At 38.1% G+C, this 27,507-nt stretch overlaps 1 protein-coding gene across 4 annotated transcripts; it reads right to left on the bottom strand.

Annotated features, from left to right (window-relative positions):
* Positions 1-158: 158 nt before the first annotated feature.
* Positions 159-27,507, bottom strand: gpbp1l1 (GC-rich promoter binding protein 1 like 1). Of its 4 annotated transcripts, none has more exons than XM_008109546.3 (12): positions 27,358-27,507; positions 14,719-15,602; positions 13,911-14,025; positions 11,884-12,013; positions 10,517-10,794; positions 8,990-9,062; positions 8,321-8,514; positions 7,179-7,319; positions 6,595-6,753; positions 2,455-2,576; positions 1,677-1,779; positions 159-1,068 (listed from the first exon to the last, which is right to left on the bottom strand). In XM_008109546.3, exons 3-12 carry the CDS (start codon positions 13,968-13,970, stop codon positions 919-921), a joined length of 1,410 nt encoding a protein of 469 aa, XP_008107753.2. In that variant the 5' UTR covers positions 13,971-14,025; positions 14,719-15,602; positions 27,358-27,507; the 3' UTR covers positions 159-918. The 4 variants fall into 4 exon arrangements, with proteins under 4 accessions (XP_008107753.2, XP_003220263.2, XP_016849014.2 ...); XM_003220215.4 differs by having other exon boundaries at positions 27,296-27,485; XM_016993525.2 differs by lacking the exon at positions 159-1,068 and adding an exon at positions 4,536-4,609 and having other exon boundaries at positions 1,674-1,779; positions 27,296-27,491.

Raw genomic sequence — 27,507 nt, 5'->3', positions numbered from 1 at the left:
TGAGGATGCCTGCCATAGATGTGGGCGAAACGTCAGGAGAGAAGACTTCTGGAACATGGCCATAGAGCCCAGAAAACACACAACAACCCTGTGATTCCAGCCATGAAAGCTTTCGACAAAGTTACCTTATTAGAATTTCTTCAAAAATGACAGATACGTAATTGGCAAACTGATGCAAAATATTTATTCCAAGTTAGTTATCTTCTGATGCAGTAGTTTTCCCCCTCATACAGACTCAATGTGATAGTCACTTTTTTAAATCTGTAAATAATGTTATCAAAATAATCTTAATCTTTGAAATCCCACAAAAATTTATATTTTACAATCCACCCTGAATATCAAGGTTGCAAGAAGAATGCAAACAATTCCTATATCCAAATATTTTACAGCTGTACCCAAAAAAAGAAAAACCAAACACGCCTGGTTAAGTGATGAAGCTCCCCGAGCCGCCAAAAAAAATAAAAAGTTCCATGTTATTAGCATTAATTTAACACAATTAGAACTTCCATAGCCATTTTGTCATTGACAATGATTGTTTTAGCACATTATTGCCGCACAGCATTTTGCCATGTGGACGGCAGTATAAGAAGCTTGTGGCTGCCCAACCCAGTCCCTTACATCCTGCTTCTGATGAGACTGAACTGAGGCCTTGTCCCAGAAGACCAGTGGTTCAACCATCTGCACGGACTGTTTCTATGAAGAATAGAAGGGCAAAACCAAAAAGTAATAAGCCAATAGCTTTCTTCTTTGGGATATAATTCTTTCCCTTGTGCATGAAGTTTTCAACAATAAAAAAGAAACTGAACAGACTTGAGACAGAATAAACTCTGCTTCATTTGAACCCCAAACATGAATGTGCTAAACTACGAACTGAGTTTGCTGGGTTGGTTGTATATTGTGGGTTTTTGGTGCCCCTTTTCAGGCATCATCGTCTGAAGTTTCACTGCTACTTGTCTCTGTATCTGACGCTTCAAAATCTGTCTTAAAAGTGCTTCTCCAGTGGGAGAACAGTTGACTGCTGCAACGGCCTTGAAGAAATCCATTCTTTCTAAAGCCATTTCTTCTTAGCTGGAGGAAGAACAAATAAGGTTGTATTTATTTCTCTTCTTTGTACAGTTAAGAACAAGCATATCATATTCAATTACAGGTATACCTCAGTTAATAAAACCTCTGACAAAGAAGCTTCTTTTGTCAAAGTCTTTTTAAGCAAATCAACCATCCCTTTCTGTTTAACTAGAAGGTAATTTTGGGGGTGGGGAGGCACTGGCATTGGCTAGTGAAGGAAGGCTGAAGAAACACATGCTTTTAGTGCTGAATTATATCAGTGTGCTACCAACATGACCTTCACGTTTTACCACCAAAATGAAAATCATAGGAAAAGTAGACGCTATTGAAAAAAAAAATAATCCAAGGATACATTCGAAAGAAAAAACAGCCAAAATATTTTCGTTTATTTGGCTTACTTGATCAGGTTGTTTCATTTTGCATGTGCATAAATAATACCCCTATTTATTTACATATTACTGTATTGCTACCTCTGGTACCAAAGTTCCTGTTAAAGAAAGCTCAGGAATATATCGACTTTATTATCTTATGTATACCTGTATGTTATATGCAAAATGTCATATGCAAAATGATACATGAAAGGTTGACAAACATCCAGCCACAAAACATACCTGCTCTGACTTTATTTGGAACTCTTTGAGCTCATCCTCTGTGAGGGGAAGGCAATTCTCGTCATTTTCAGGATATTCCTGCCATCCCATTGCTTTCAGTAATCTAGAAGGTCAATAGGGCAGAAGCAGGTAGAGAAAAAGATATTGTATTAAACATGGCAGAAAAACCCAGGAAAAACAATCTTTCATCAAACAAACAAACTGGCCAGGTATGAGTTCCTGTGTTACAAATTACGAAAATACTTGACAGTATCTAAGATGAATGAAGAGCAGGAAAGCTGCTCAGACTACTGTATATACTCATGTATAAGTCAACTTCATGTTTAAGTCAAGGATAGGTTTTGGCATCAAAATTATGGATTTTGATGGATTACTGGTTTCCCCATCCAAGCTGGGGAGAATACAGAGGATCAGAGATTGCTTTGACACAATATCTGAGACATTTCATAAAATTCTGTGAACTCATTTGAAACAATGTCCCCAGCACTTGTGTGCAAAGAGTGGTAGAAATATATTTCTGCTAGCATTCTTTGACCGCATTGACTTTTGTAGTGTATAGAAATTCATAGCAGGCTAGCAAGAGGGCACAATATATTGAAGAAAAATTTAATCAAACTGAAAAAGTCTGGAATTCTAATGTTTACATGAATACCATGTGCTGATAAATCCAGCTCAAGAAGTTGCAAGTTGTGGGTACACTGTTCCAGCTTATCTCAATATATTATATATAGTGCTGCTGGAGTGAAATTTCCCTTGGCCATGTGTCCCTGTCCCTCACCTGTGTTCTGCTTCTAATGAGTGAGAGAGGTTTTCCCCCTCTTCCAAAGGCAGAGAAAGACCATTCTGATGGCAATTCTCTTCCCAATTTTCCTTTGGTTCTGGTGTGCTGCTGCCTTCCATCTGGTGGGGGAGAAAACAAATAGTTAAATAAAATCCTACTCAGGTAGCATTGTTTCCTGAATATTCACAAATATAATTTCAGAGTACATTTGGATTCTCAGCAAAGAATACAGCCTATAGATAAAGTTCACAAATCCAAAAACAGGGGGAACTGGACAGTAACAAATGTAGATGAGTGTTTATAAGACTAAAACAATCTACCATGATATCAGGCAAACACTCTAGTAATACAAGCTGCAGTCTTATTAGGAAGTAAACCTTAGTTAACACAAAAGGACTGGAAAATATACACCTAAGATTATCCTGTAAAGAGCCTAGCTTTCTCTTGGCAAAAGCACCAAATCTAGGAATTCTCAGAAGTCATTAGTGCTATTAAATAGTGACATCTTTCTTTTCTCCCAAATCTGTTCTGTCATGTAAATATAATTTTTAAAATTTTGTGGATGTCCATCTTTACAGGTCGAGACCTGCCTATCTTCGTGAGCGTGTTGTTCCCTATGAACCTACTCAATCTCCAAGATCCTCTGGGGGGGGGGGGGGGGCTCCTCTCGCTTCCATCCTCCTCACAGTTACGACTGGTGGGGACGAGAGAGAGGGCCTTCTCGGCCGTGGACCCCCAGCTCTGGAACTCCCTCCCCAGGGAGATTAGGTTGGCGCCCTCTCTATCCTCCTTCAGGAAACAGCTGAAGACCTGGATGTTTAGGTTGGCCTTTGGTGAGACAGTCACTGGATGACCAGCCTCAGTTGGCACTATAACTCTATCCTGAATTTTATTAGGTCCCTTTTATTCTGGTATTTTAAGTGATGATGTTATTTTATATTGCTGCTGCAGTCCCCCCACCAATGAAGTCGACTGAATTGTACTTGGTGGTTGATCGATTTACTGCTGTATTAACTCTTGTTTTATTGTCTTACTGTGTTTTATTATTTTTTGTACATTGTTCAATGTATTTATGCTGTTGTTTTTGTAAATTGTGTTAGTTGGGCCTTGCCCCATGTGAGCCGCCCCGAGTCTCCGTGGGGAGATGGTGGTGAGGTATAAATAAAGTTTTTTTAAAAATTATTATTATTATTATTCACCAATCTAGAACAATAACTGTTTAATATAAACAGTATCTGTAAATTCCTACTGGTAGCTCACATCTATTAGAATTGTGCATGTGTTTCCAGTGCTAGATTGGATCAGTGCACACCTGATAAATGCCATCACCACTGCAATGCCCAATTTTCAGAGGCCATGGTACCTAGTTATTACCTACATATTACTAATAGTAAAAGGAGCCTTGTGTAAACGAACAGTGTTTGTTTCCAAAAGCAATAGTCTTGTTCTTTATTATCTTCCTTACGTTTCATTTTTCAAAGTTGAAACAAGAGTTAAGGTATAGCAGTAACCTAAGGGAGAAAAATCCTTCCCTAAACAACGTATTTTTATCTATATACTATGCATTTAAAAAATAAGTATATGTTATTTTATTTGGTCAAAGAATGTATTAAGTCTTTAAAAGTGGTTGCCTTTCTAAAAAGTTACTTTGTAATCAGATCATGCATACTGGGGATACATAACCTCTTGCTCATGCAAAGCCTGTTCATACCTTTAAAGTTTCTTTTATCAGCACCATTTACAACAAGTATTACTGTTTGCAATTTATACAAGCCAAAAATAAAATCTGGTATTAATGTACTAAATATATAAGGTAGCAGATTTGACAGATACCAGTGTAACCCAACATTAAGTTTTGTTCTGGAATATTGTCAAAAGATTTATTTTGTAGTATCTGCAGGAAAATAATCACTTCAAGTTTTAAAAAGGAACACTGGGACTCACTGTGATACATCCTTTTTCTGTACTGTCTGAAGAATATTCTTGAATGGGTTGATCCTTCCACTTGCTCCATTAAGCAAGAATATAAAAATTAGCCTTGAATCTGTATTCATAGGGTAGTTACATATATTATCTACCTGCCAAACCATTGCTCCTCAACCCCACTGAACATTAAAGGTAACCAGTCCAGGAAGTAGAGCAGAGAGTCCCTCTACAACAGAAAAAGAATGTATCAGCATCGGGTCAAGTCCTAATGCTCCCTTTTTCCAAAGTGGAGGAACACATACTTGGATGGGATATACAACAAAAGCATCCATCAAAAGCAGGCTCTTCATTGCTGACAACCTTTTAGGAATCACCTGCTGCAATACCTGCTATCTAAAGCAGAATTCTGCTAAAGCAGGGTTAGCCTAATTCAGAGTTTTGTTAGAAAGGTATCACTGATTTTCACATTTCAGCCTTGCACATGACTACAACAAAGGAATGGCAACTGGCAAATATAGTGGAGTACGTAGATGTATCCAGCCCATCCCCAGTACAACTGACTGTAATTCAGTGAGATGCAGATTTTCATCCACCTTGTTAGAATGATAAGTAAAAAAAAAATAGAAGCCAAAATACATTTCGTATGCCTGAGGTTTTGATGGCACACTTGACACCTAACTTATGCCTTTGCTCCTCAATACATTTACCTGTTTGGGGATGGAAAATAGCAATACCGGTTCCTGTACACTGTGAAACACAGAAATGACTTTGAAAACAAGTCAGGCCCAGATGCACCACCACAGAATCTGAGCAAAGAAAATGTATACAGCAATAATAGTACCCCTGATATCCTGCTACTAGGAAAAGCATTGAAATACTTTCCAAGATAATTTGCTCATTTCGTAAATGCGTGCAACTGTCTTTAAAAAACAGCCACAAAAACTCTAAGTCCACATTGGGACATATGAACAGCAAATGCTTTCAAAGGGGCTGCCCATCTTAAGAGTTTGAAGATTCCTGAAGGAGGCTAACAGAAAAGCTGATATTTTTATTTAAAAAGTATAGAACATTTCCAGTGCAGCTCAGAGGCAATCAGACACAGCAATGTTTGGCTGTAGTACATCTACATTATGCATTACGGGACAAATATTACCCAAGGAGCCTTCCAGGGTCTGTAATTGAAAGCCTGAAGGAAGCCAAGATTGAATGTATGGCCTTATATGTATAGGCTCCCCAACGTCACTAGTAAAAAATCAGCCAGGAAATTACTTGAGGGAGGGGTTGACACAAGAAAGGAATGAGACTCTTCTCTTGCTAAATGCCTTCAAAGCCCACAAACTAGCATTAGTTCTAATGTCATCTCTACTCAAACTTGATAAATCACTCTCACAATCCAGATTACCATTGAAAATACAAATTCAAGAGGTAACAACATATCCTTGCCTTCAGAAATATGGCACGAGGCCCTGTTACAAGTGGAAAAAACCCCTGCTGGTCCCACAACCTCAGGTAGCTTGAGAAGCATTGCTATATAAGGCAATGTGAATCGAACATTGTATTTTGCCAGGGTATGAGATGCAACTAATATTGCAGTATGAACAATGAGATCTTATAACAACAGTGTATTTCTTATAGCAACATTCACAAATGCCTTAAAATCAATGAATTGTCTAGAGTCAGCTAACTGAAACTTTTCAACTCTCCTCCATATGAACAGATTACTGCCATTCTCATAGACAAATCAGGTACCTCCACTTAAAACTGCTGTCTAAACTCACATAAAGAACTAATAAAGGGCATGGAAGGCTTCTCCTCCTCTTACCTAGGTACCAGAGGAAAAGTGCTTCTTCTTGCTTCTGTTAGCTTGCTTGTCAAAGAAAGAGGCAAAAAAATCAACCTGAATCTTATATAACACTGCATAAACTACATTTACAGATATCGAGTCTGATGAAATCGCCGTCAGGATGCAGGGACAAAAAGCAAAACACAAAGAGCTCAATTAATCTTTTAACAATTATGGGCAGAAATCTTAAGTAACTTGATAGGAGTTAAAAGAGGAGTTTGTGTGAAAGATTTACATATTCCTGCCTATCAGATCAAGTGGGAAGAGTGTTCCATTCAAGGATATCCTCTTCTACTAAAGGGGGAAAAAATCCCTGTTTATCATGGTTTTAATGCTTTGGACATAAAAAGGAGGGGGGTCACTCTTACATCCTCCAGTTTGTTGTTCTCATGGCGTTCTGGCAATTCTCCATTCCTGTCATCCTTCAGAGCCTTCAGGAACTCACTCTTCCTATCTGTGGTGCGACGCATCAGCTTTGTCAAGCGAGAGGAGTTTATTTCAATTGGAGGGGTGGTGCTGGAAGGACTCTGGGAAGAGAATAATAATGTTACAAATATTTCAGAAAGTAGGTGTAATGGGGCAGGGACTGCCCCAACTTAGTTTTCACTTGTGGCATGCAAGAGGGTCATCAGAGAGTAGTAATGAGGTTGCTAGCACAACCTCCTCTCCAATTATTTTTTAACCTAAAAAGAGCCAACTGCCCTCCATAGAGCAATAGTCCATTCAAGCCTTATTTCAAATATATACACGAGCCTTTTAATATCTAAAATAGCCTTCAGTTGTGTTTGACCTTCTGATCACTTCTGATTTTGAACAAAGTATGGCCCCTTGGGGGAGAGCAGAGCTGTGGTCCCCGAATCATTGGTAGCTGCCTATCTGTCCTTAATTATTTTCTCTGACCACTGAGTCCCTTTAAGTTCACAGTATTTTGACTTCAATCCTATATACTTACCTCTTTGGAAGAGGCAAGAATAGACCCACTGGCTAATACAGCTGGTTTGGTTATAGACACTGGACTGGTAAAAGCAGAATCACGACTGGAGGTGAGAGAGCCTGGTTTATGCTCACTTCTGTTAGTTTTCCATTGGCTTGGCTATAATGAGAAGGACCCAACAATGAGAAGGACCCAATGCAGCAAATATCTTTAAACAGCAAGACCAAATACTTAATTTATTTAAAACTTTCTTGAAAACTAGTTTTAGATCAAGATTATCAAGAAAAGTTAGTAAGCACTTTACATTCAAATGAGGAAACCAGATAGTGAAGATAAAACATTTTTTAGAATTCACATAATGAATTATCACAAGCTAATGTTCCTAGCACAGATTAGACCATGAAGGAGTGTAGTATCCGTCTTTATGTTACCATAATTTCATATAGGATGTCCAAATTACAGGTGTCTGAATGTAGCAGCCTGCTAAAATTGGTACCATTTCTATCACACACATCTAAGCACCAGAAAAGAAGCTAAGAGAACAAAGAAGTATATAAAGTTTTTCATTCTTATTTACACAATTATTAGTTTGGGGTATGTCTTTGTTTCCATCAAGATGGAAAAGGGTAACAATGCGTACCAAGAATTCTCCCCAAGGACTGCAAATATTTTCAGAGTATAGTTTTCATTAACATGAACATTGCTAAGGATAGAAACAGGAGGTAAAAATAAAAGAAATAAATACAGGAAAGTTACCTTTCACCCTGTGAGAAATAGTTAAAGATGTGACTGGCAAAACCACGCAGAGGCTGGGAAGAAACTACCCATAACTGGAATAAAGAGCATGTCTGTATATTTAAGATCAGTTCTCACTGTGTAAATTGGAAAGGCTTTGGGATCACAAAATAATTATTCTCAAACAGAAAGAAAAAATACATTTTCACTATAGGATGAGATCAAAGAGAGGAAAGTGTACACATAAGATACAAATTGAAGGGATCTAGTTAAAATATAACTAACCTCTTCTAGATTAACAATACAGTCTAAAGTTACAATAGATTTTAATATGATGCAATCTATATTTCTTAGAAAAACTGACAGGACTTTAACATTTCTTTATACTGCTTTGTATTACAGCCATTCAGTGAAATCCTTGATACCTTGGAAGGAGGTGCTGCAGGTTTAGGAACCAGATTCTTATAGACACTTGGGACAATGGTGGTTCCTTTGTTGCCATTTGAAAGCTGAGGCCCAGGTGATGTAAATGCAGCCGAGAAAGCAGCAGCAGGATCTTCTTTTGAAACCTTTTTGATGACCAGCATCTTGGTAGGTTGCTTGGCACTAGGAGGGTTTTCTTTTAAAACAAAGGAAAAGAGAACTCCCTTAAGTTTGCACACATACAAAAAGAAGTTCCAGTAGTTTACATTTCCAGTTTCATTGACTTTAATTCTGCTAAGAAAAAAATATAGGTAAGACATCTCTTTTGTTTAATGAGTTCACAAAACCAGAACTGTGACAATAATAGTAATGTTGTCAAATTATATAAACATAAACAGAAGGATTGTTGTATGTCTTTCGGGCAGTGTGGCCAGAAACAGAAGGATCTTGTTAGGAGTTAGTGAGGGGATATTACAACAGCTGTGTCAAGTACCTATGCAAGCTTATTTTAGCATTACAAAATAGCTAAACCATAGAGGTGAAACACAAAAACAGAGCAAACTAGGAAAAACACAGCCCTGCTATTTTTGCTTTGCACTTAAGTCAGTACAACAAGATTCCAAGTTATGTCTCTCTTGCTTTTATACATCTGATACTGTCTTAATACCTACCCCAGACACCTGATGGAGTCCCAATGGGCTTATTGTGGTGGTTCTGCTTTCCAGCTTCTGGATTCAATGATGGCTGTAAACACATAAGAAAGTAAGTCTTTTAAAATTGCTATTAAACTAAGTGTCTTCAGTTGATTTGGTAATTTTTTTTCGTGTCAAAAGCATTGCATAATAAATAAGTTTAAATGTGATAAAATAAAGGAATCAGAAACAGCTAAATAGTTTTAGACCAAAAGTGGACAACAGCAATTGCATTGTCCGTAGCTTTAAACAACTCCTCCTCCATGCATGAGGCAGGGCATTGTGGGCAAGCATACATATGAGGAGTTGTTTCTTCTGCTCCACAGTCACACAAGGTGGAGGATTCCTCCAGGTAGTGCCATCTTGCTAGGTTGTCTTTTGATCTGCCCACTCCGCTTCTATTTAGGGACTTCCAAGTTGCCCATGCTTGGTTTGCCCCTGGAGGAAGAGCCTCATGGGGGGCCATCCAGTTGGAATTGCCTGGTTTAGCTGCCCAGAGGGAAAGTGATGGATTTTAAAAAGTTCAACAAGTTCACATCCAAATAAAAATTCAGATTACAGTAATTGTTTCTTTGTGCTTATACTTCATAAAGCACTGCCAGACCACAATTGATATATGGCAACCTATGTTGATATGGGACCTAGGTTATTATCATCCTGCAGCTTCTTGTGTTCTCCTAAAATCTGCTACAAAATGAAAACCTTCCAGATCTGATTTTCAGGTTGTATGCAGTTCTGCAAAGATGAGGGAAGTGGGAGAAATCTACTGGCAGAAAAGAAAATGAGTTATTCAGTTGCTTGCGTAACTGCTGGTAAAACAAATATATGCAAACCACAACTGGTCCAACACAATTGTAATGAATTGTGGAGCAGCTTGCATAAACTAAACCAAAAGAAAACTGAATTTCTTCAGTAGTCCCTTTGTTCTAGCTGAATGACATCACCAGATGAAAGCCAACAAACTTTTAAATAACTGTTTTTCTTTCAATGTTGTTTGGAAAGATCAGGACCTATATGAACCACTGTAAAAACATCTTTGGTCTCCAAAAAGTCTAACTTTCAGGAGAACACAAATGCAGATATGCCAGTAATTAAAGTAGGGTTGATTGTATACCACTACATACAAGATTCCCTTGTGTGCTTAGTCATAACATATTTTGCTGTGTACCTTGTACCTGGACCCTTGGTGTCCACTGAGGTTTGGTTCCAGGGCTCATATTAATAGCAGAATCAATGAATGCTCAAGTCTTCAACTCTCAGAAATCCCAGCCAGCTTACTAGCTGTTAGGAATTGTGGGAGCTGAAATCCAAAACACCAGGAGGACCAAAGGTTAGGAACTACTGGTCTTGAGTTACACAGAATGGGAGAGTTGCTTTAATAATCAATATGAAAATGAAAAAAAAAACACTCAGTGCAACATGCAAGTGCAGAATAAATCCAATCTAGCTTCCTGAAATCTATCTCTGCTGGTGCTAAAAGTTTTGTTGAAAGTGTAGTATACTTACAAAGTCTTCCTCTTCAAACTGCAGTTTCTCCTTTTCTTCCTTCTCTTCCCTGGCCTCGGCAGGTGGCTTTTCTTGAAAACCTGAACCCTTTCGGGAGTGGAAATTGCCATTCCAGTGACGATGGGATGCACTTCCTCCTCCCCGCTGATTCATGCCATCATGGCCCCGTGAAGAACCATGCCAGCCAGGTTGATTGCCAGTTAACCCAACATGAGCTCCTTTAGAAACACCAGAATCCACAGAATCGTGACGGTGTAAGGAAGGCTGATGCCAGCAATCTGCATAAGAGGAAGATAGTGGCATTAAGAAAGCAAGTCAGTATCAGATGTCCTGTGGTACTGCAGCAGAAGTCCTCCAAAAGTCTGTCTACAAGAACCCATGCCTGATATTAGGGTTGTAGGATCTATGTTAAGAACCCATATAAGAATCCATCAGTGTAGTGGTTTGAGTGTTGAACTAGGACTCTGGGAGATCACAGTTCGAATCCTCAGTCATGGAAACTCACTGACTGATTGCGGGTAAGTCACAGTTTCGCAGCCTCAGAGGAAGGCAAAAACAAATCCCCTCTGAACAAATCTTGGAGGGAAAACCTGATGATAGGGTTGGTAAAAAATGATTTGAAGGCACACTGAAACATGTAAGCAGTGCAACTTCAAGGGTTTTTTATTACCAAGGGATGAAATCATACAGTCTGCAGACCACATTCATTGTGACCCCCCTCCTGATTTTTAACCATTTTAACCATAAAAGAGCACATGTATTTGGGGGGGGGGGCTTTTGCAGGGCTGTTACATGCTCCCCATTCACCAAAGAGGGCTCCCCATTCACCAAACAACCCAACAGGTGACTGGAAGTGATACATTACTTCTGATCACCCAAAATGATAGACACTGCTTTCTGTAGCTGTACAAACAGTGAAACTTTTGGTGGTATGCCCTCTGGACACCAGCGTATGATCACTTTTCCTCTAGAAGCTTGCCTAAGTATGAAGCAAACGTGAGTCCCAGCACATCAAAGGAAACAAAAAAGTGTTAAAAATACAAATTTTAAAGCTTTCTCCCAAACTTTAAAGCTGGGAGCAGGTTTGAATTAGCTAGAAACCTTATTTTGTGGTTATTAATGTTAATAATATAATAATAATAACTTTATTTTTATACCCCATCTCCATTTCCCCGAAGGGACTTGGGGCAGCTTACATGGGGTCAGGCCCAGGTGAATACAGACAATATAAAAACACAGCAATATAAAAACAAATCAATAAAACATACTAGAGACACATTTACAGTGTTAGCAGAACCTGACAGAAAAGGAAGACCGATAACCTAGTAATAGAAAACAGTAGTCCTTGCATGAACCCTGCTATGTACCTCCTGCAGTTCTGAGGGGCCCATTATTAAAGAAGCCATCAGAAGAGTTGTGGCGTCTCCGGCTTACTCCAAAGCGGCCCTCTCCCCGAGGAAGATGCTCTCCGTGCTTCTCAAAAGCAGCTCCAGGGGCCTAAAAGGGGAAATTCAAAACATTAAAGGCTTCCAATCTTACATTATCAATAAATATACTATTTGTCTGTATTATGCTTTGTTGAAAAGTAAACAGGCTACATATGGCATGACTATCCACAAATACATGTTTATGTGCCAGTCCAGCAGCACAATTCTGGAGTATTAGAAATATTTTTTTCAGAACTTGGCACCTTGTAACATACCGGATGTTTGAAAATAATGGACTCATTTTCAGAGTAGTATATTTCACAATGGCAACATGTTAGAATTACACAAAAAGTTACAAATGTTTACTAACCACTCTTTTGGTATTGTTGGAAAAGTTTCAATTGTATGCTAACCTGTTTTAGTTAGCCTAACAAATTCCATTTGGACAATAACTAACATTGCCATCTTGCAAATGACTGAGGCAAGGGCTGTTTGTGCACTCAGAAAGGCATTGTCAGGAAACATTTGATCCATGCCCCACCCTTTCAAATTTCATTTATGGGCATTTTGTGATTGCAGAGATATAGCAATTTCAAATCAGGTCCATCTTTTTGAAACACCCTATGTTATGAGAAAAAAGATCTGCTGCAGTAAGATCAGCCTCAAAAACTCTGAGATACAGACTAGAGATTCATTTTTAAATTTAATTCTGACAGTGCTTACAAACCTTTAGCTGCAGTCAATACAATACATTCTGCATATACTGCACATTTATAATTATGTTGATCTGTCAAAACCAGATATCTTTTTAACAGAAATGAATATCTGTAGTAATTATTTCAATAAAAATAAAAGACAAAAAATACATCCTTGTCTCCTCTCTCCAAAGAGGATTCAATATTATCTCAATCCAATGATCAAAACTGCTCGATTTTTGTAATGTTTCAAATAAATTTTATTTTAGTCTTTTCTTTACAAAGGAATGTAAATACAGTGTTACTTCGCTACTTCGCGGTTCACTTTTTGCTCCCTCTCTTTTTCGCGGGGGGGGGGGGGGGGGGGGTGTTGTGGTACAAGGCACTCTCAGAATGCCTTGGACCTTAATGCTATCCTATCAAAAGTGGTATCTAGCTACCAAACGAATCAATTAAACAACATAAAGCAACTCATGGAAGACTAGGCCTCGGCGGCACCTGCCTTTCACACATGTGCTCTTGCCCCGTTCCCTTTCCAGGAAGGCTTCACTGGCCTGGGAGTTGCAGATTTACAGCCTTCTCTGCCAAATTTCTGCCTGCCTCACCAAACTAAAACAACTACAGTGCAAAACGGGCTTGCGAAGGAGAGAAAGGCCACCTAACTACTAAATATAAGGTATAAATATTAAAATAGTGTCCCTACTTCGCGGATTTTCACTTATTGCGGTGGTCCTGAAACGTAACCCCCGCAATAAGTGAGGGAACACTGTAATGCTGATTCATGATGTTCACATTCATTAACTAAATTTACTATTCTTGTAATACCATTTAAAATCAAGACCACTAATAAATCCTCCTTGGTTTGATTAAAAGTTTTAGTGCAAAGAATTTTGAAAATGCCGTAGTCTTCATTGAAGCAGATGGGAGTTAATAATGGGTATTTATCCTTTTTATAGGTCACAGCCAACCTTTTTTACTTGTGATTTTCACCAATAAAGTCACTGACCTAACATTTTAAGCTTTATTTTAGATTAGCACAGTGACACAAGAGTTAGCAACTCTGATAGCTATGTCTTACCATTTAACCATTTATATGATTTTATAGCAGACTGTCCAACTTTGATGTAAAGAGCAACAAAAAGCAGTACAAAAACAAAAAAAATCATTTAGAAGCTGTAATAGTGCATGCATGCTTTTCACAATCTAAGGGATAATTTGTCTGTAGCTTGCATAAATCAAATTAAAGAGATTGGTCCAAATTGCAATGATTACCTTGGCAGACTGTGGTGTCGAGAAGTTAAGCCAGGCAGGAACAAAGTCATGCTGCGCCATTTAGGTCCAGTGTCTCTCTTCAATAAAGTGAGGCATCAAACCTCATGGCCAGGATCTAAGACAAAAAGAACACAATATATCCAATTTTAGCTACTCCAAAACATGGAAACATACTGTGGCTCCTTCCACCCGCTTAGAAAGCAGCTTAGCATCTTTGCAAAGTGCTACAGTTAGCTTCTAGCTGCACCAATACCTATAGTTACTGTCAGAGCTTTTAAAAAATCAAGGATTGGTCAATCCTGGAAGACTACCTAAAGAGAAACTAAGGCCTTGAGAGGGAAAGAAACAATTTTTTTTTAAAAAAAATTCTTATCTTTACTTTTTACTAAATATTTTTCTAATTTTTAACTGGAACTTTACTAGAAATTGAACAGAGGAAGAAGAACGGAAGTCACGAACTTTACCCCTTTCCTTTCCCTTTTCACTCCCCACCTTTTTTTTGCTGTGTATTCTTACCTTATGTGTTATGTCTTTGTTACACTTTGAATTCTTAGATTTAAATGTTACTAATAAAAATATTTTAAAAAATCAAGGAGGAATGTTATATATGCCAAGTCTATTAGCATTTCATTTACCAGAGCTTCCTCTTTCATACCCAACAACCACACACAGAGTACAGCTGACTGTTTATAACATTTAAGATCAACGAACTTTATTTCAATTTCTATGAGCAGCCCTTCATACTGTATAATGGGCAAATTTATACACTTATCATAGAGCTGCAAAATGAAATGCCACACTGACTTACCTACTTTGGCCTCAGCAGTCCACTCTTGCTTTTAGCTGTCTTCTTGGCTCTCCAGGTTCCTTTCTTCTCCAGGGTGCACCTCTGCCAGCTTTGTGGCAATGGTGAGTCCCCAAAAAAGCACAAGAAGCCGCACTTTGTGCTGACTGCACCCCTCAACCTTTCTAACTGCTCATTTTAACTGTGTTCTGCTCTCATATGAGAAAAAAAGTCCTAAAAGGGAGTGTGCATTTTTAAAAAGCCACAACCACATTCACCTCATTAAACTTTTTCCTGTTGTCACAATGCTATGTAATCTAACCATTACATTACAAAAGTACTTATTAGATCTGTACAACATTCAGAAAAATGCCATTATTAATGGTGAACCCCTCAAATGAACTCTGTTCATCTTCTGCCAAGAAATCTGTAGAATAACCAACTGGGTCAGGACACAAGGAGAAGGAAAATGAAAGGTTCCTGAGAAGTCTGACAAATTCTGGAATACTAGGTTAAGATTCTGTTCCTAGATGTCCTAAAATGCAAAAATCATATTCAAAATTTTATAATTGCTAAAAAAAAAAAGCTAGCGTGATTAAAAACAGTACCTTGATGGGCTTTTCATATCATTTAACAAGTTTCCATGCAGAGAAACTACAAGCAACTTAATGAAGATATGTCACAACATTTTATGTCTTTCTATAGTCTCCATTTATGCATTTAATTAAAGCTAAAAACAAAGGATCAACTTTGGAAGCAATCTCTCCCTAAGCAATTCTACTTGAATTCTTGCTTTAATCAGGGGAAAAAGGCAAAAAGGAGGAAAAGCTGGTTGTATCAAAATGAAGTGTTCGTATTTGAGTAACTGTCTTCTTCCATCAGAAACAGCAGAATTCACAAAAGATTATCTGAAGAAAAAAAATACCCATCAGCAAATAGAGAAATGCAATACAAAATCACACAATATAAGATTTCCATGTCTTCTTTTATTTCTATATAATTATCTAGAAATCTAGTTTTGAATGCACCTATATATCTCTATGTCTTACTTCATTATTCTTCATAGCACAATGAGCACTTTTACAGGAGTAATTTTGTTTTATTTTCATAGCAACTTTGTGAGGTAAATTAGGCAAAAACATAGTGACTTTATGAATGAGCCTTATGACAAAGTAAGAATTCGAACCAATGTGGTATAATGTTTTGAGCACTGGAATATGATTCTTAGAGACCAAGGTTTACATCTCTGCTCAGCCATAAAAACCCACTGGGTGACCCAGAGTAAGCCACATTCTCTCAGGCTCTCCTTTAAATAAATCTTGCCAAGAAGAATTTGCTATTAATTCACCTCATATAATAATAATAATAATTTATTTATAAGCCACCCTATCTCCCTGAGGGAACTCAGGGCGGCTTCCAAGCAAAAAGGCAAAAATTCAATGCCTTGGTAATGAACAAACACAATCAAAAACAGTACAAAGTAACATCATTATAAACTCATTATTAAATGAGAAAATAGAATTAATTGTCATAAATCAGAAACTATTGGAAGACATTCAAAAATCAAAATTTCAACTCAAATCACCACAGCTGAGAACCACAAAACATTTTAGGACACACTGGTGTTTCTCCTGATAACATTTGGATTTACAAATACCATGTTCTTAACTAAAAGGAAACCAGTCTATCACTCATTCACTCACTCTTACAAGACATTAAAATAGATGGCTGTCATATGAAGCATATGTCTAAATTCTGACTAACCATCCTCTCTTACAATATCATACACAAATTGAATCTTGTTGGTTCCTTCATTTTCTTCTCTCTGCCGCAATTTTCTCCATCTTTTAATAATCAAGTTAGAATTGCTTCCAGATAAGGCAATACAATGATTTCAAAACTATTTTTGTAAGGATCCCTTCCAGGGAAATGTGGATAAGGCAAGCAGTTCCTTTTTATCTCTGCTATGGACAAATGTTTTGAATTTTAAGGTTGATGATTTTTCTCCTACTGTATCTGATGGATTTCTATTGTTCTACAGCTGTTTTGTTGCACAGCTTCTGCTTTTTGATTACAGTAGAGTCTCACTTATCCAAGCTAAACGGGCCGGCAGAACCTTGGATAAGCAATTATCTCGGATAATAAGTAGGGATTAAGGAAAAGCCTATTAAAAATCAAATTAGGTTATGATTTTACAAATTAAGCACCAAAACATCATGTTATACAACAAATTTGAACTACAACAAAGTAGTTCAATATGCAGTAATGTTATGGTGAAATTACTGTATTTACGAATTTAGCACCAAAATATCACAATATATTGAAAACACTGACTACAAAAATGCATTGGATAATCCAGAACCTTGGATAAGCGAGTCTTGGATAAGTTAGACTCTACTGTACCTGCATTATAACTATATCAAATATTAATATTAGTTATAGAAAATTCATTTATTATAAAACTACTATTCCAACTCTCGAATTGGAGAAACTGGATTTTGTCACGTTTACTATTAATGAAAGCGTCAACACAGTCATAGTCTACCTTGGACAACACAGCAAAATGAATGACACATAATTAGAATAATCTGTACAACATTTTTCTGTTATTTGCCATCATCAAGTCACCTCATAGCAATATTATGAATGAAAGTGGCTATTAACAATCCTGTTCTTAGCTGGCAATGTCAGGTCCTTGACCTTCTTGACAGAATCAATTCAACTGTAATCTGTAACACGAAAAAGCACCTGCTAGAACCCTTGTTTGCAGAAAGCAAAATGGGATTCGATGTTAACTTGAACATATCTAAAGACATTGTATCTATTAGATATGTGAAAATAAATCAGTATTTTTAATTTACAAGTCACCCTGAAAAGCCATGGCACTTTGAAACACATGTATTAAATTAGATGGAAAACATGCAGGATATAAGTACTATCATTTTTTGTGGTTATCCCATTGGGTCATACTGCTCTGTCTGCTGCAGTAGTAAAAGTAGGCACTTTTTCTTTAAAATAAGGTCTGTGCTTGTTCCTAGAGGTGTGATCCAAGTATAAAATTCGATTTTTAAATGAAGTACATGGAAACCACATTTTATTTAAAGGAGAGACTGTGTTTTCTCTTCCTAAAATCTGTGATAAATTTAGTGGCATTGGCAGGGATTGTACTCTCCATGACAGCTGTAGAAGTGCTAGTACTTCTACGTAGGTCCTAGAAATGCCTATGTTCGACAAATAAAACAAGTCACCACAATTTACTGTTCACAGAAATAAGGTAAATCTGTATTTAGTAGGTCTTGGATAAGCAGAAACTCAGTTGTGTGGCCTTATTAACAGCAGGAATAGCAGTGTAGTGTTATACTTCACAATATCAAAAATAATGGGAAGGCCAGATATATTGTCATGATCTTGGTACATTTCACAAAGATCTCAGTGGTAGCAAAATGTCAGTTGTAATGGGTGGTCTATGTGCACATGTAAGCATTATGTGGCCTCCAAAGAAGTGCATTTGTTTGTATTTAAGCATATTAGTAGACTCTAGACAATACTTCACTTGGTAGAGACAAGATCACTCATTTCAGGGTTGGTGGGTGTGTTTTCTTGTTGCCAGGCATAACATTTTAATTTTCAGTTTAATCAATTTGAGTTATTTACAATAATATGTATAGTATAATGGACAGGACAGCATCTGGTTACAACAAAATCTTGTCCCTTCTGCCAACATCTGGTGAGAATACCATAGATTGCACTTGGTTTATTTACATTAACCACATACCGTGTTTCCCCGAAAATAAGACAGTGTCTTATATTATTTTTTGCTCCCAAAGATGTGCTAGGTCTTATTTTCAGGGGATGTATTATTTTTCCATGAAGAAGAATTCACATTTATTGTTGAACAAAAAAAAAAGAACTTTTATTCTATACTGTACAGTAGTTGTCATCACAAACCAACATAACCAAACCAGACAAACTGTGACTCCTGTCAAGAATTTCTTGTTACTACCATTATTTCCATGTACAACTGGTATGTACATTTACCAATCTTGCGTGCTCTGCTGTTCTGTTTGGCGGGCGCCGGGCATGCTTCCAAACAAAAACTTTGCTAGGTCTTACTTTCAGGGGAGGCCTTATATTTAGCAATTCAGCAAAACCTCTGTTAGGTCTTATTTTTTGGGGATGTCTTATTTTCGGGGAAACAGGGCAGAAAACCATATGAGTTATTAATAATCTTTCTCCAAGCAACCCCACATTTTCATTTGTCTATTGGCTATAGAAGCCAAGATGGACAATTTATCCCCAATACAAGAAATGGCTACTACGAAATAAGTTTGGCTGGTGATACCACTGGCAGCCACATAACCAGTTGTAACAAGGCCAAATGTACCACACCTAATAGTGCATAACATCATTTAGCCACCCTCAGCTTATTACTACAGCTTGCAATTATGCAGCAGCATTAGATAAAATTAACCTACACTATAATCTGTATGTAAATATTTCAGTCATATGAGATGAGGGGAATGGAGGTTTGGAAAACTAATTTAATTTCCCACAAGGATAGACTGGTAACCTGATGTTGTACAGTATACAAGCTTTTTGAAGGCCCTGTGTAAACTGAATGTGTAGTCTAGAATATTTTAATTATCACATTTTTATCTTACACTGATTTTTCCTAGGTGATTAATAAGTTCAAATTAGAATCAAATTAATATCCAATACAATAAAATACTAAAAATAGAACCGACTAATTAAAAAGTATCAATTTTAAATAAAATGTAGGCCAAAGAACAAATAACCTCTTATGTATTTTTAAAAGGTGGAACTTTAACCTACTTGTTTAATTTAGTGTATACAGGCAAGTGCTTATGGTACATATATGTAACCGGCACAAAGGACTACAATGACATCTTAAAAGCATCCCACAGACACACAACATGTTCTTTACATTTAGTTTCTCAAGGCAGCTCCATATCTATACACATAATAAAATTGTGTGTGTATGTGGCTGGGGTGTCCACTTCCACAGACAGGCTCCCACTTCCGCAAACAGCTATAGCTCCCACTACTCAGGAGATACCAATGGCCCTCCCTACAATTACATTGCAAGATAGAGAGTGCTGTAAACATGTCCAAGAGCCCCTGCCCATGTCCTCCACAAATACCATACTGCCTACCACCCAAGTGAAGGCTTTCATACAGGTCCAATTTCATCCTAGATTTTCTGTGTTTCCTCCACCACAGACATCTCCGTATTTCTTACTCTCTCTATTGGTATGGAATTTGCATGACCCCGCCCACTGCCTCTCCTTTAACTCTTTCCTATTCTTTTCTATGGCGTACAGCAAACAGAGGGATTGATCAGCAACTAAACATACTAGAGAGGTTTGGGGAGGATTCACCATCATTTATAGGAGTTGTAGGTACTAGAATGTATAGTTTACCTGCAATCTAAGAGCACTTTGAACTCAACCAACGCATGGACCTGGAACTCACTTGACACACAGAACCCCCATGACTAACAAAAAATGGTGGACATCTTTGGAGGGATTTATAGGAGTTTTGGTTCACCAACATCCCAAACAATGAACCCAAACAATGATGGATCTGGACCAAACTTGGTATCCATACTCGATAGGCCCAAATGTGAATACTGGTCATGGGTTTTGAAGAGAAACTGGCCTGGACATTTTGGAGTTGTAGGTACTGAGACTGACAGTTCACCTGCAATCAATGAGCGCTCTGAACTCCACCAAAGATGCTTACCCTACAGCCAGAGAGCACACTGAACTCCACCCATGATGCATGTAGAGCAAACTTGCCCAACATAACAAACTTTAAGTACTGATGGAGTTTCTCAGATTTAACCTGGCTTGATGTGAATTGTAGTTCACCCACAACCTTATGCATTTTGTAAAATTTAAAAATTGACTTTTTCAAATACCTAGGCAATGCCAGGTACACATGTTTATAACGCTCAAATTAACATGTTCTTCTTGGGCTAGAAACAACGTGGTATCCAATACAACTGACAGTTAATAGCTATAGCTTGATCCCTGAACATAGTTTTCACAAGTAATCTAGTTACTACATTATGGATACTTATCCATAAACAAAGTAGAAGCTGATCAGATTTACTATCAAGATATTAATTTCTCAATAAGATGTAACAGAGGAATCACAAAAATAAAAAAGAATATTAGGAGTCTTTAGCTTCTCTCCACAAGGGACAGAATACTCATCCATATCACAAATACTGGAATTATGGATGGGCAAAATGAATGCAAAAAGGAACACGAGAGGCATCCAGGAAAACTTGTATTAGTAATTCTTCCTGATCGCATCCGGAAGAATAATAGACAATTCTTTAAGATAACTGGTCATACTCATTAGATGTCTCTCCCAGCAACTGCTAAAAATCCCAGGACCTTACATTCATGGGAGAACATAATCTCCAAAAATTCAGCTTTGCACACATGCGAAAATCTATCTATTAATTTTTATAAGGTGCTTTTAGATGGGGTTCTTGTTACTATTATTATTAGAAGTAGTAGTAGTACTTTGTTTCTCAGTCTACCAGGTCTATCAGCTGGTGTTTCGTACCATCAATGAAATAGATTATATCTAAAAATCTAGGAGTTATTTAGGTATTCTTGGATAATGTAGAACATTCCAAGCACTACTGGAATTTTGTACTTGTGATCCCGTCTATAACACTTTCATTAAGATGTGTTGTCAATGCATTTTAAATTACTTCCAGAACACTTTTCACTATTATGACAACTATTACTACGACTTCTAAATACCTGAAGCCCTTTCCCTCAAACTGTAAACACTTCAGTTCAAGCACAATATTAACACTAATAGAACACACTATCATTAACAAAAATTAGTTTTGTGAATATAATAGGAGTATTTCAAATTGTTATAATATCATACACATACTATTTGAAAAGAATACTATTTACAGAGTTCTTGGGCATGGTGAATACAACTGCAATTGTAGTGGGTCACCATTACAGACTTGTGGTACAAGACTTCTCTACACAAAGATTGGAAAATGTACAGAAGGAAGAATAAACTGCTTTTAGTCTGTTCATCATCCAAGGTGCAGGAGCGCTACTGTTAGACAATGTCCACAACAATTCATACTTTTCTGTAGTCACCTAACTGCAGAACCATTCACGTTTTACTTATGCAATAAAAGACAATGCAAAACAACAGAGCCATGTGTATTTCCATTATCTGATAACTGTAAAGTCCTGGTATATAGTGATTAGGAATGAGGCCTGTATAAATCCCATCTTTCTTCAAGAACAAGTGTGGAGTGTCAATGCAGAAAATTAAGCTTTGGTTCCAAACACATGAAGAAATGGAAAAAAGAGAATTTCAGCCCAGGTTCCAATCATGAGAAGGAGGTAAGAGAAACTTCAGAATAGCTCCAAGCATACCATGTGGAGTGTCTGGGTTCTCTTCCTACCATGTTCAGGGAGTGGAAGTGCCTGTCTTCCAGTTGTGATCTGGAGAAAGAAGAGGGGTAAGACCTATTCCCCTATGGCCTGGAGGAGGGAGAATGGTATGGCCCAAACCCCTGACCTCTAACATTACATAATGGGGAAGGAGAGTGGAAATGGCCAACACAGAGTTATAGTCCAGAAGAGGGTTGTGTGAAAGAATAGAACAGCACTGTGGCCTCTTTCTAGAACTGTAAAGAAAAGTGAGAAGGGTCTACAAATGGTCCATGACTCAAAGTCAGAGCCTGACAAACTATTTTGTCCTATAATTCCTAGAATCTGACAGCTAGCACAGCCATTCCTAGGTTTTTTGCCCAAAGGAAATAGAGTAAGTCACTGTGGAGGAACATTTTGCAGGTCTAGAATTTTAAGTTAGCTTCAGTCTCTCATGACTCAAAGTGAATTTGGTCCATGTAGTTCTCTATAAACTGCCCACAGGAATCCTGGCTTTGCTGTTCTTCTCCTTTCATACTGAAATTGGACAGTGTGAGATCCTCAAGGATGACAGCTTATATGCCTCAGGGAACCTGGTATGCCAGCTCATAATATAAAGCACTGGGAGTCAAGGGGGTGTCATGCTAGGAAGAGCCATCTACCTGCTCCTGCTACCGCCATCATGCTCTCCCACCCATGCTCTCCCCGCTCTGGCATTTCACTTCAGACTACCTACATTGGTAATGTTGTTATGCTTGCCCCTGATCTACTGTTCTATGCACCATCAACAGCATTTGTCTTGTTTGGATTTTAGTATGTTACTGCTTACTGTTTCATAAATTGAGTTGTCCTTTCATTAATCACTTTGATTTGATAATAATTTACTAGAAGCAAGATCTGCGACTTTGTGTTTAAGCATGAACATGTGCTTAACAGGGAAAAACACATCAAGTCATGGGAACATAGATGTGAAAATTTGGAAAGGAATTTCAGTGCCAACACAGGAGATCCATAACTAAAGTCAGATTTAGCAGATGTGCAGAAAAATTCTGTTTAACAGACTCCAATAAAGGAAAACCTGCCAACCTGTGTGTGTTCTGAATCCATTTGACAGTCTGGAAAGAACTTAGCATTCTGGGCAATAACAGCATGAAGTGATGTGGCATAAACTTCAAGATAGATGTGAAGACTAGCAAAACAAAATAATAGCAACTGCAGGCATTACAGGACTGAATGATTTTCATTACAACACACAAAGCCAAGGTTAGTGCCCCAGTACATTTCCTTAACTATTGAGCAGTTTATTTTTCGACACACAAACGGCCCCGGCAACATAAGGCATTTTGTGTTCTGCAAGACTGATTCTGTAATTGCGGTGCAGTGCACATTTTAGCAGCATTTTTGCATTGATATGCCAATGACAAAGAACATTTGTCATTGCTACAGGAAATTTAAGGAACATACTGCCTTAGTAAAATATACTGCTTTGAAATTGAGTCCATCATTTTGAAAGACCCTGAAGCTTATCAGGACAAATTCTAACTAGAGATGTAAAATTCTAAGACATCTTGAAGCTACAGAAAAAAAAAACACTTTCCCCATTATTTTCAGGAAAAATTATATTAAGAAAGTTTGAAAAATGTAAGTTTAACACCATTTACCGTTCAAAAGTAATTTAGTTATCTTAGGAGCTGAAAATTCATTGTATATAAGTTAGTTATATATAACTTTGGCAAAAACATCATTGTGCTGAAATATTAACATTATACTTTATGAAGAACATAATTACAAATTCAAGTAACTTTTTAAAGAAATCATATTTTTGTTATTAAAGTCTTAAATTGTAAAAAACAAAAACAAAAAAACACCTGAACTACAAGGAACCTATCTGTCTGAAGAGTTAAACAGAGAAAATTAGTTGTCCCCATTCGTTCTCCATAATATCAAGGAGATATAATATAAACAGAGAACTGTAGTAAGACATTTTAACTATCAAATACTATAAGTAAGTTTTACATAAAAGCCTTCTTCTTACATACTTTTTAGAAAGGGTTATGGGGAAATAAACATGTGAATATTGTGCCTTGAAAATTTTATTCAATATTTTAAAATAACATTCAATAATTCAGTATTTTCCTCTTTTTTTTATAAAAAAACGTTTTTGGGGGAAAACTGGTTATGTTCAAATTATTCCCTATTTTTCTGGGCTTACACATCTTTTAAATCTGACATAATGGGAAATTATTTCAAGTGCTGCTCATGTTTAATTATTTGAATTTACAGAGATATATATTTCAAACCCTTTACAGCACAATATTTACTTTATATTTAGGTGATAATAGAATTTCCTCACTTTTATCTGTGAAATAAACCTTGTTACAATGGCAAACTTTGTTTGTTTGCCCATTTATTCAAATATTGTTGGCACTGACTATGTGCTGCTCTCTGGATTTTTGAAAACCCCTTTCCAACCAGGCATGAGGATCCCAAGAATTGAACCCGCAACTTCTACACATGAAACACCTTTTATAACATTGTGGCCATAACCTCTTCCTAAGTGACTGCCTCTCAAAGTCCCAAGAATAACACGCTAACTTTTTTTACTCTGGGTTGTTGTATGTCTTTCGGGCTGTGTGGCCATGTTCCAGAAGTATTCTCTCCTGACGTTTCGCCCATATCTATGGCAGGCATCCTCAGAGGTTGTGAGGTATTTGTTTACTCTTTTTAACAGGAATGTTGGTGCACTTTATTTAATATCCTTGATTGTAAGGCAATTTCTGTTTGTGAACATGGTGAAAATGATAAACAGACTTTAAGCTATATTGGTGAGAGATATGCATCAAAATAATTTCAAAATTCCAATCAAAAATACAAATATCCCCCTATTTCCTAAGAATGATTGCCAATTTAAAACAGTTATATCATGTACTTCAAAAATTCTGTCAGTTAAAAACTGTTCCATTTCCTTCATATTATCCTCAACATGGTGAGTACTTAGATCTTGTTGCAATCCAAGTAATGTTAGAAGGTAAACAAAAGTACTATTAAAGCAGAAAGGGTATTTCCACCATTTGCCCTACAGCTGTACAAAACACTTAGAATTTGACTCAAATATCAGCCACAGGAGAAAAAAGGAAGAGTACAAAATGCCTAGCTATCCTGCCAGAAATCTAATTTTATTAGGGAACTATTACCCACTCCCAAGTGAGGAGCAAGTGTAATTAAGCAGCCTCTTTAAGCAAAGATTTTGGTCTTACACAATTTAGGAAGTTACTCTCCTAAATATTCAAGACAGCCTATTTGTGCTTCCCTACACACCCACATGTCAATCCTTCCTTCTCAGCCTGCTCAGCAAGAGTTATGGTGGATTATTTTACAGGCGGTCTGCAGTCAGAAAAGCACAAGCTAATTACCTTTCTGAAACAGCTTGGAAAAGAAAGTGAAAACTACTCTCCAAAAAATGGGTATGGATTAATTCTTTCACCTAAAAGTTTGCAATCATGTGTATATCTACACTGTAGCACAAATGCAGCTTGGCACCACCTTTAACTGCCATGGCTCAAGTCTATGGGCAGCTGGGATTTGTAGCTTAGTGAGGCACCAGCAAGCTTTGGCAGAGGAAAGGTGAAGACCTGGACTCCAAAGCACTGAGCCATGACAGTTCAAGTCGTGTCAAAATGCATACATTCTACAGTGTAGATGCACTCAAAATTAACAAGCAGGGAAAATCTACACATGTTTATCATATGTTTGTGAATGTATACCTCTCTGAAATTATTATATTTATTTACATCCTGCTTTATCTCCACAAAGAGGACTCAAAGCTGCTATGTTAACAGGATATAAATAAAGTTTATTACTATTTATTATTGGGTATGTGTGGGGGTTTTTTTGTGACAGGAGCGACTTGAGAAACTGCAAGTTGCTTCTGGTGTAAGAGAATTGGCCATCTGCAAGGACGTTGCCCAGAGGACACCTGGATTTCTAATGTCTTACCATCCTTGTGGGCGGCTTCTCTCATGTCCCTGTGTGGGGAGCTGGTGCTGACAGAGGGAGCTCATCCGTGCTCCTCCCGGGCTGGATTCGAACCAGCAACCTTCAGGTCAGCAACCCAACCTACAAGTCTGCAGTCTGCCAGCACATGGGCTTAACCCACTGCACCACTGGGGGCTCAATGTGTTGTATATATGAATAAATAAATGAATAGTGTAGACCCAATCTTCAGTGAATCATAATTATGCTCACAATGCCTTCATTGTAAAATAAGCAACACTTTTCAGTAACTCAAAGTTGGTTGCAGGAGAGAGCTATTAAAATATAGGATTGAACAGTGTGACAAGGATGGCAGAGACTTCTTTCCTTTTTCAGTATTTTAAGGTGCCTCCTCCACATTCCTTGGAAGTATTGTGCTCTCCTCTTTTCTAATTAAAGTGGCATTCATTCTACAATGTAGCTGTGGCCTTCAATCCACCACGCCTTTTGGTTGCGAAGTCGTAACCCAGGCATGGGCAAACTTAGGGCCCTCCAGGTGTTTTGGACTCCAACTCCCACAATTTCAATTTACGGGCTGTTAGGAATTGTAGGAGTTGAAGTCCAAAACACCTGGAGGGTCCAAGTTTGCCCATGCCTGTGGGCTGTTAGGAATTGTGGGAGTTGGCGCCCAAAACACCCGGAGGGCCCAAGTTTGCCCATGTGTGTCCTGACTACAAGAGAGTCCAACCTCAGTTCCAAAATAACACAGCAAGGACTCTCCTCCATCTCCTCGTCGCCACAGCGCTCTCTAATCTTCCCCTCCAGACCCGCTCGCCACCACTTCCTAACTCAAAAGTTGTGGTTGCGTCCTTCCTCCTCCTCCTACCAGCATTTGCACCCAGAAACCCCGCCTCCCTCTGCAAAACGCCCTCCGAGCCCGAGGCCTACCAGGGTTCCTCCTTCCCTTCCCCAAAGCTTAATGCTGTTCCCAGTAGGCCTCCTCCCAGCCAAGCCCCCGTCCCAAGTGCGCTTCTCCTCCTCAAACAACCGCCGAAGCTGCTAAGCTAGAGGGTGGCACCGCGGGCCTTCAACCGACGCTTTCTTTCCTCCTTTCCTCCTTATTTACATTCCCGCCCCCTTCTGACTGACTTCTCTGGGCTTCCCCTTACTTACTCCCTGCCTACCTCAGTTCCCCCACAGAGGAATGGCTTGCCCCTCCTTTCACTTGACACAAGGCCGCGCTCACCGGACCAGGCCCCTCTCGCTCTCTCTCTCTTTCTCGCTCTCTCTGTGGCTCGAGAGTTCCTCAGACCGAATCATAACAAAGCTCTGCCCAAAATGGCTGCCCGGCCCTGCCCGGCCGGGGGCCGGAGAGGGCGGGGCCACTCACGCGAGA

The sequence above is a fragment of the Anolis carolinensis genome, chromosome 4, assembly GCF_035594765.1.
Source record: "Anolis carolinensis isolate JA03-04 chromosome 4, rAnoCar3.1.pri, whole genome shotgun sequence".
In the NCBI taxonomy this organism is placed as follows: Eukaryota; Metazoa; Chordata; class Lepidosauria; order Squamata; family Dactyloidae; genus Anolis; species Anolis carolinensis.
Note: the sequence above shows the minus strand (reverse complement) of the source record. Positions and strands in the feature narration are given on the sequence as shown.

Excerpts from the sequence above, each read along its gene's own strand:
- gpbp1l1 (XM_008109546.3), bottom strand. The coding sequence starts at position 13,970 with ATGGCGCAGCATGACTTTGTTCCTGCCTGGCTTAACTTCTCGACACCA. Across the intron at positions 8,515-8,989 it reads GACTCCATCAGGTGTCTGGG|AAAACCCTCCTAGTGCCAAG; the intron begins GTAGGTATTAAG and ends TTGTTTTAAAAG. Across the intron at positions 6,754-7,178 it reads TTCTTGCCTCTTCCAAAGAG|AGTCCTTCCAGCACCACCCC; the intron begins GTAAGTATATAG and ends TTCTCTTCCCAG.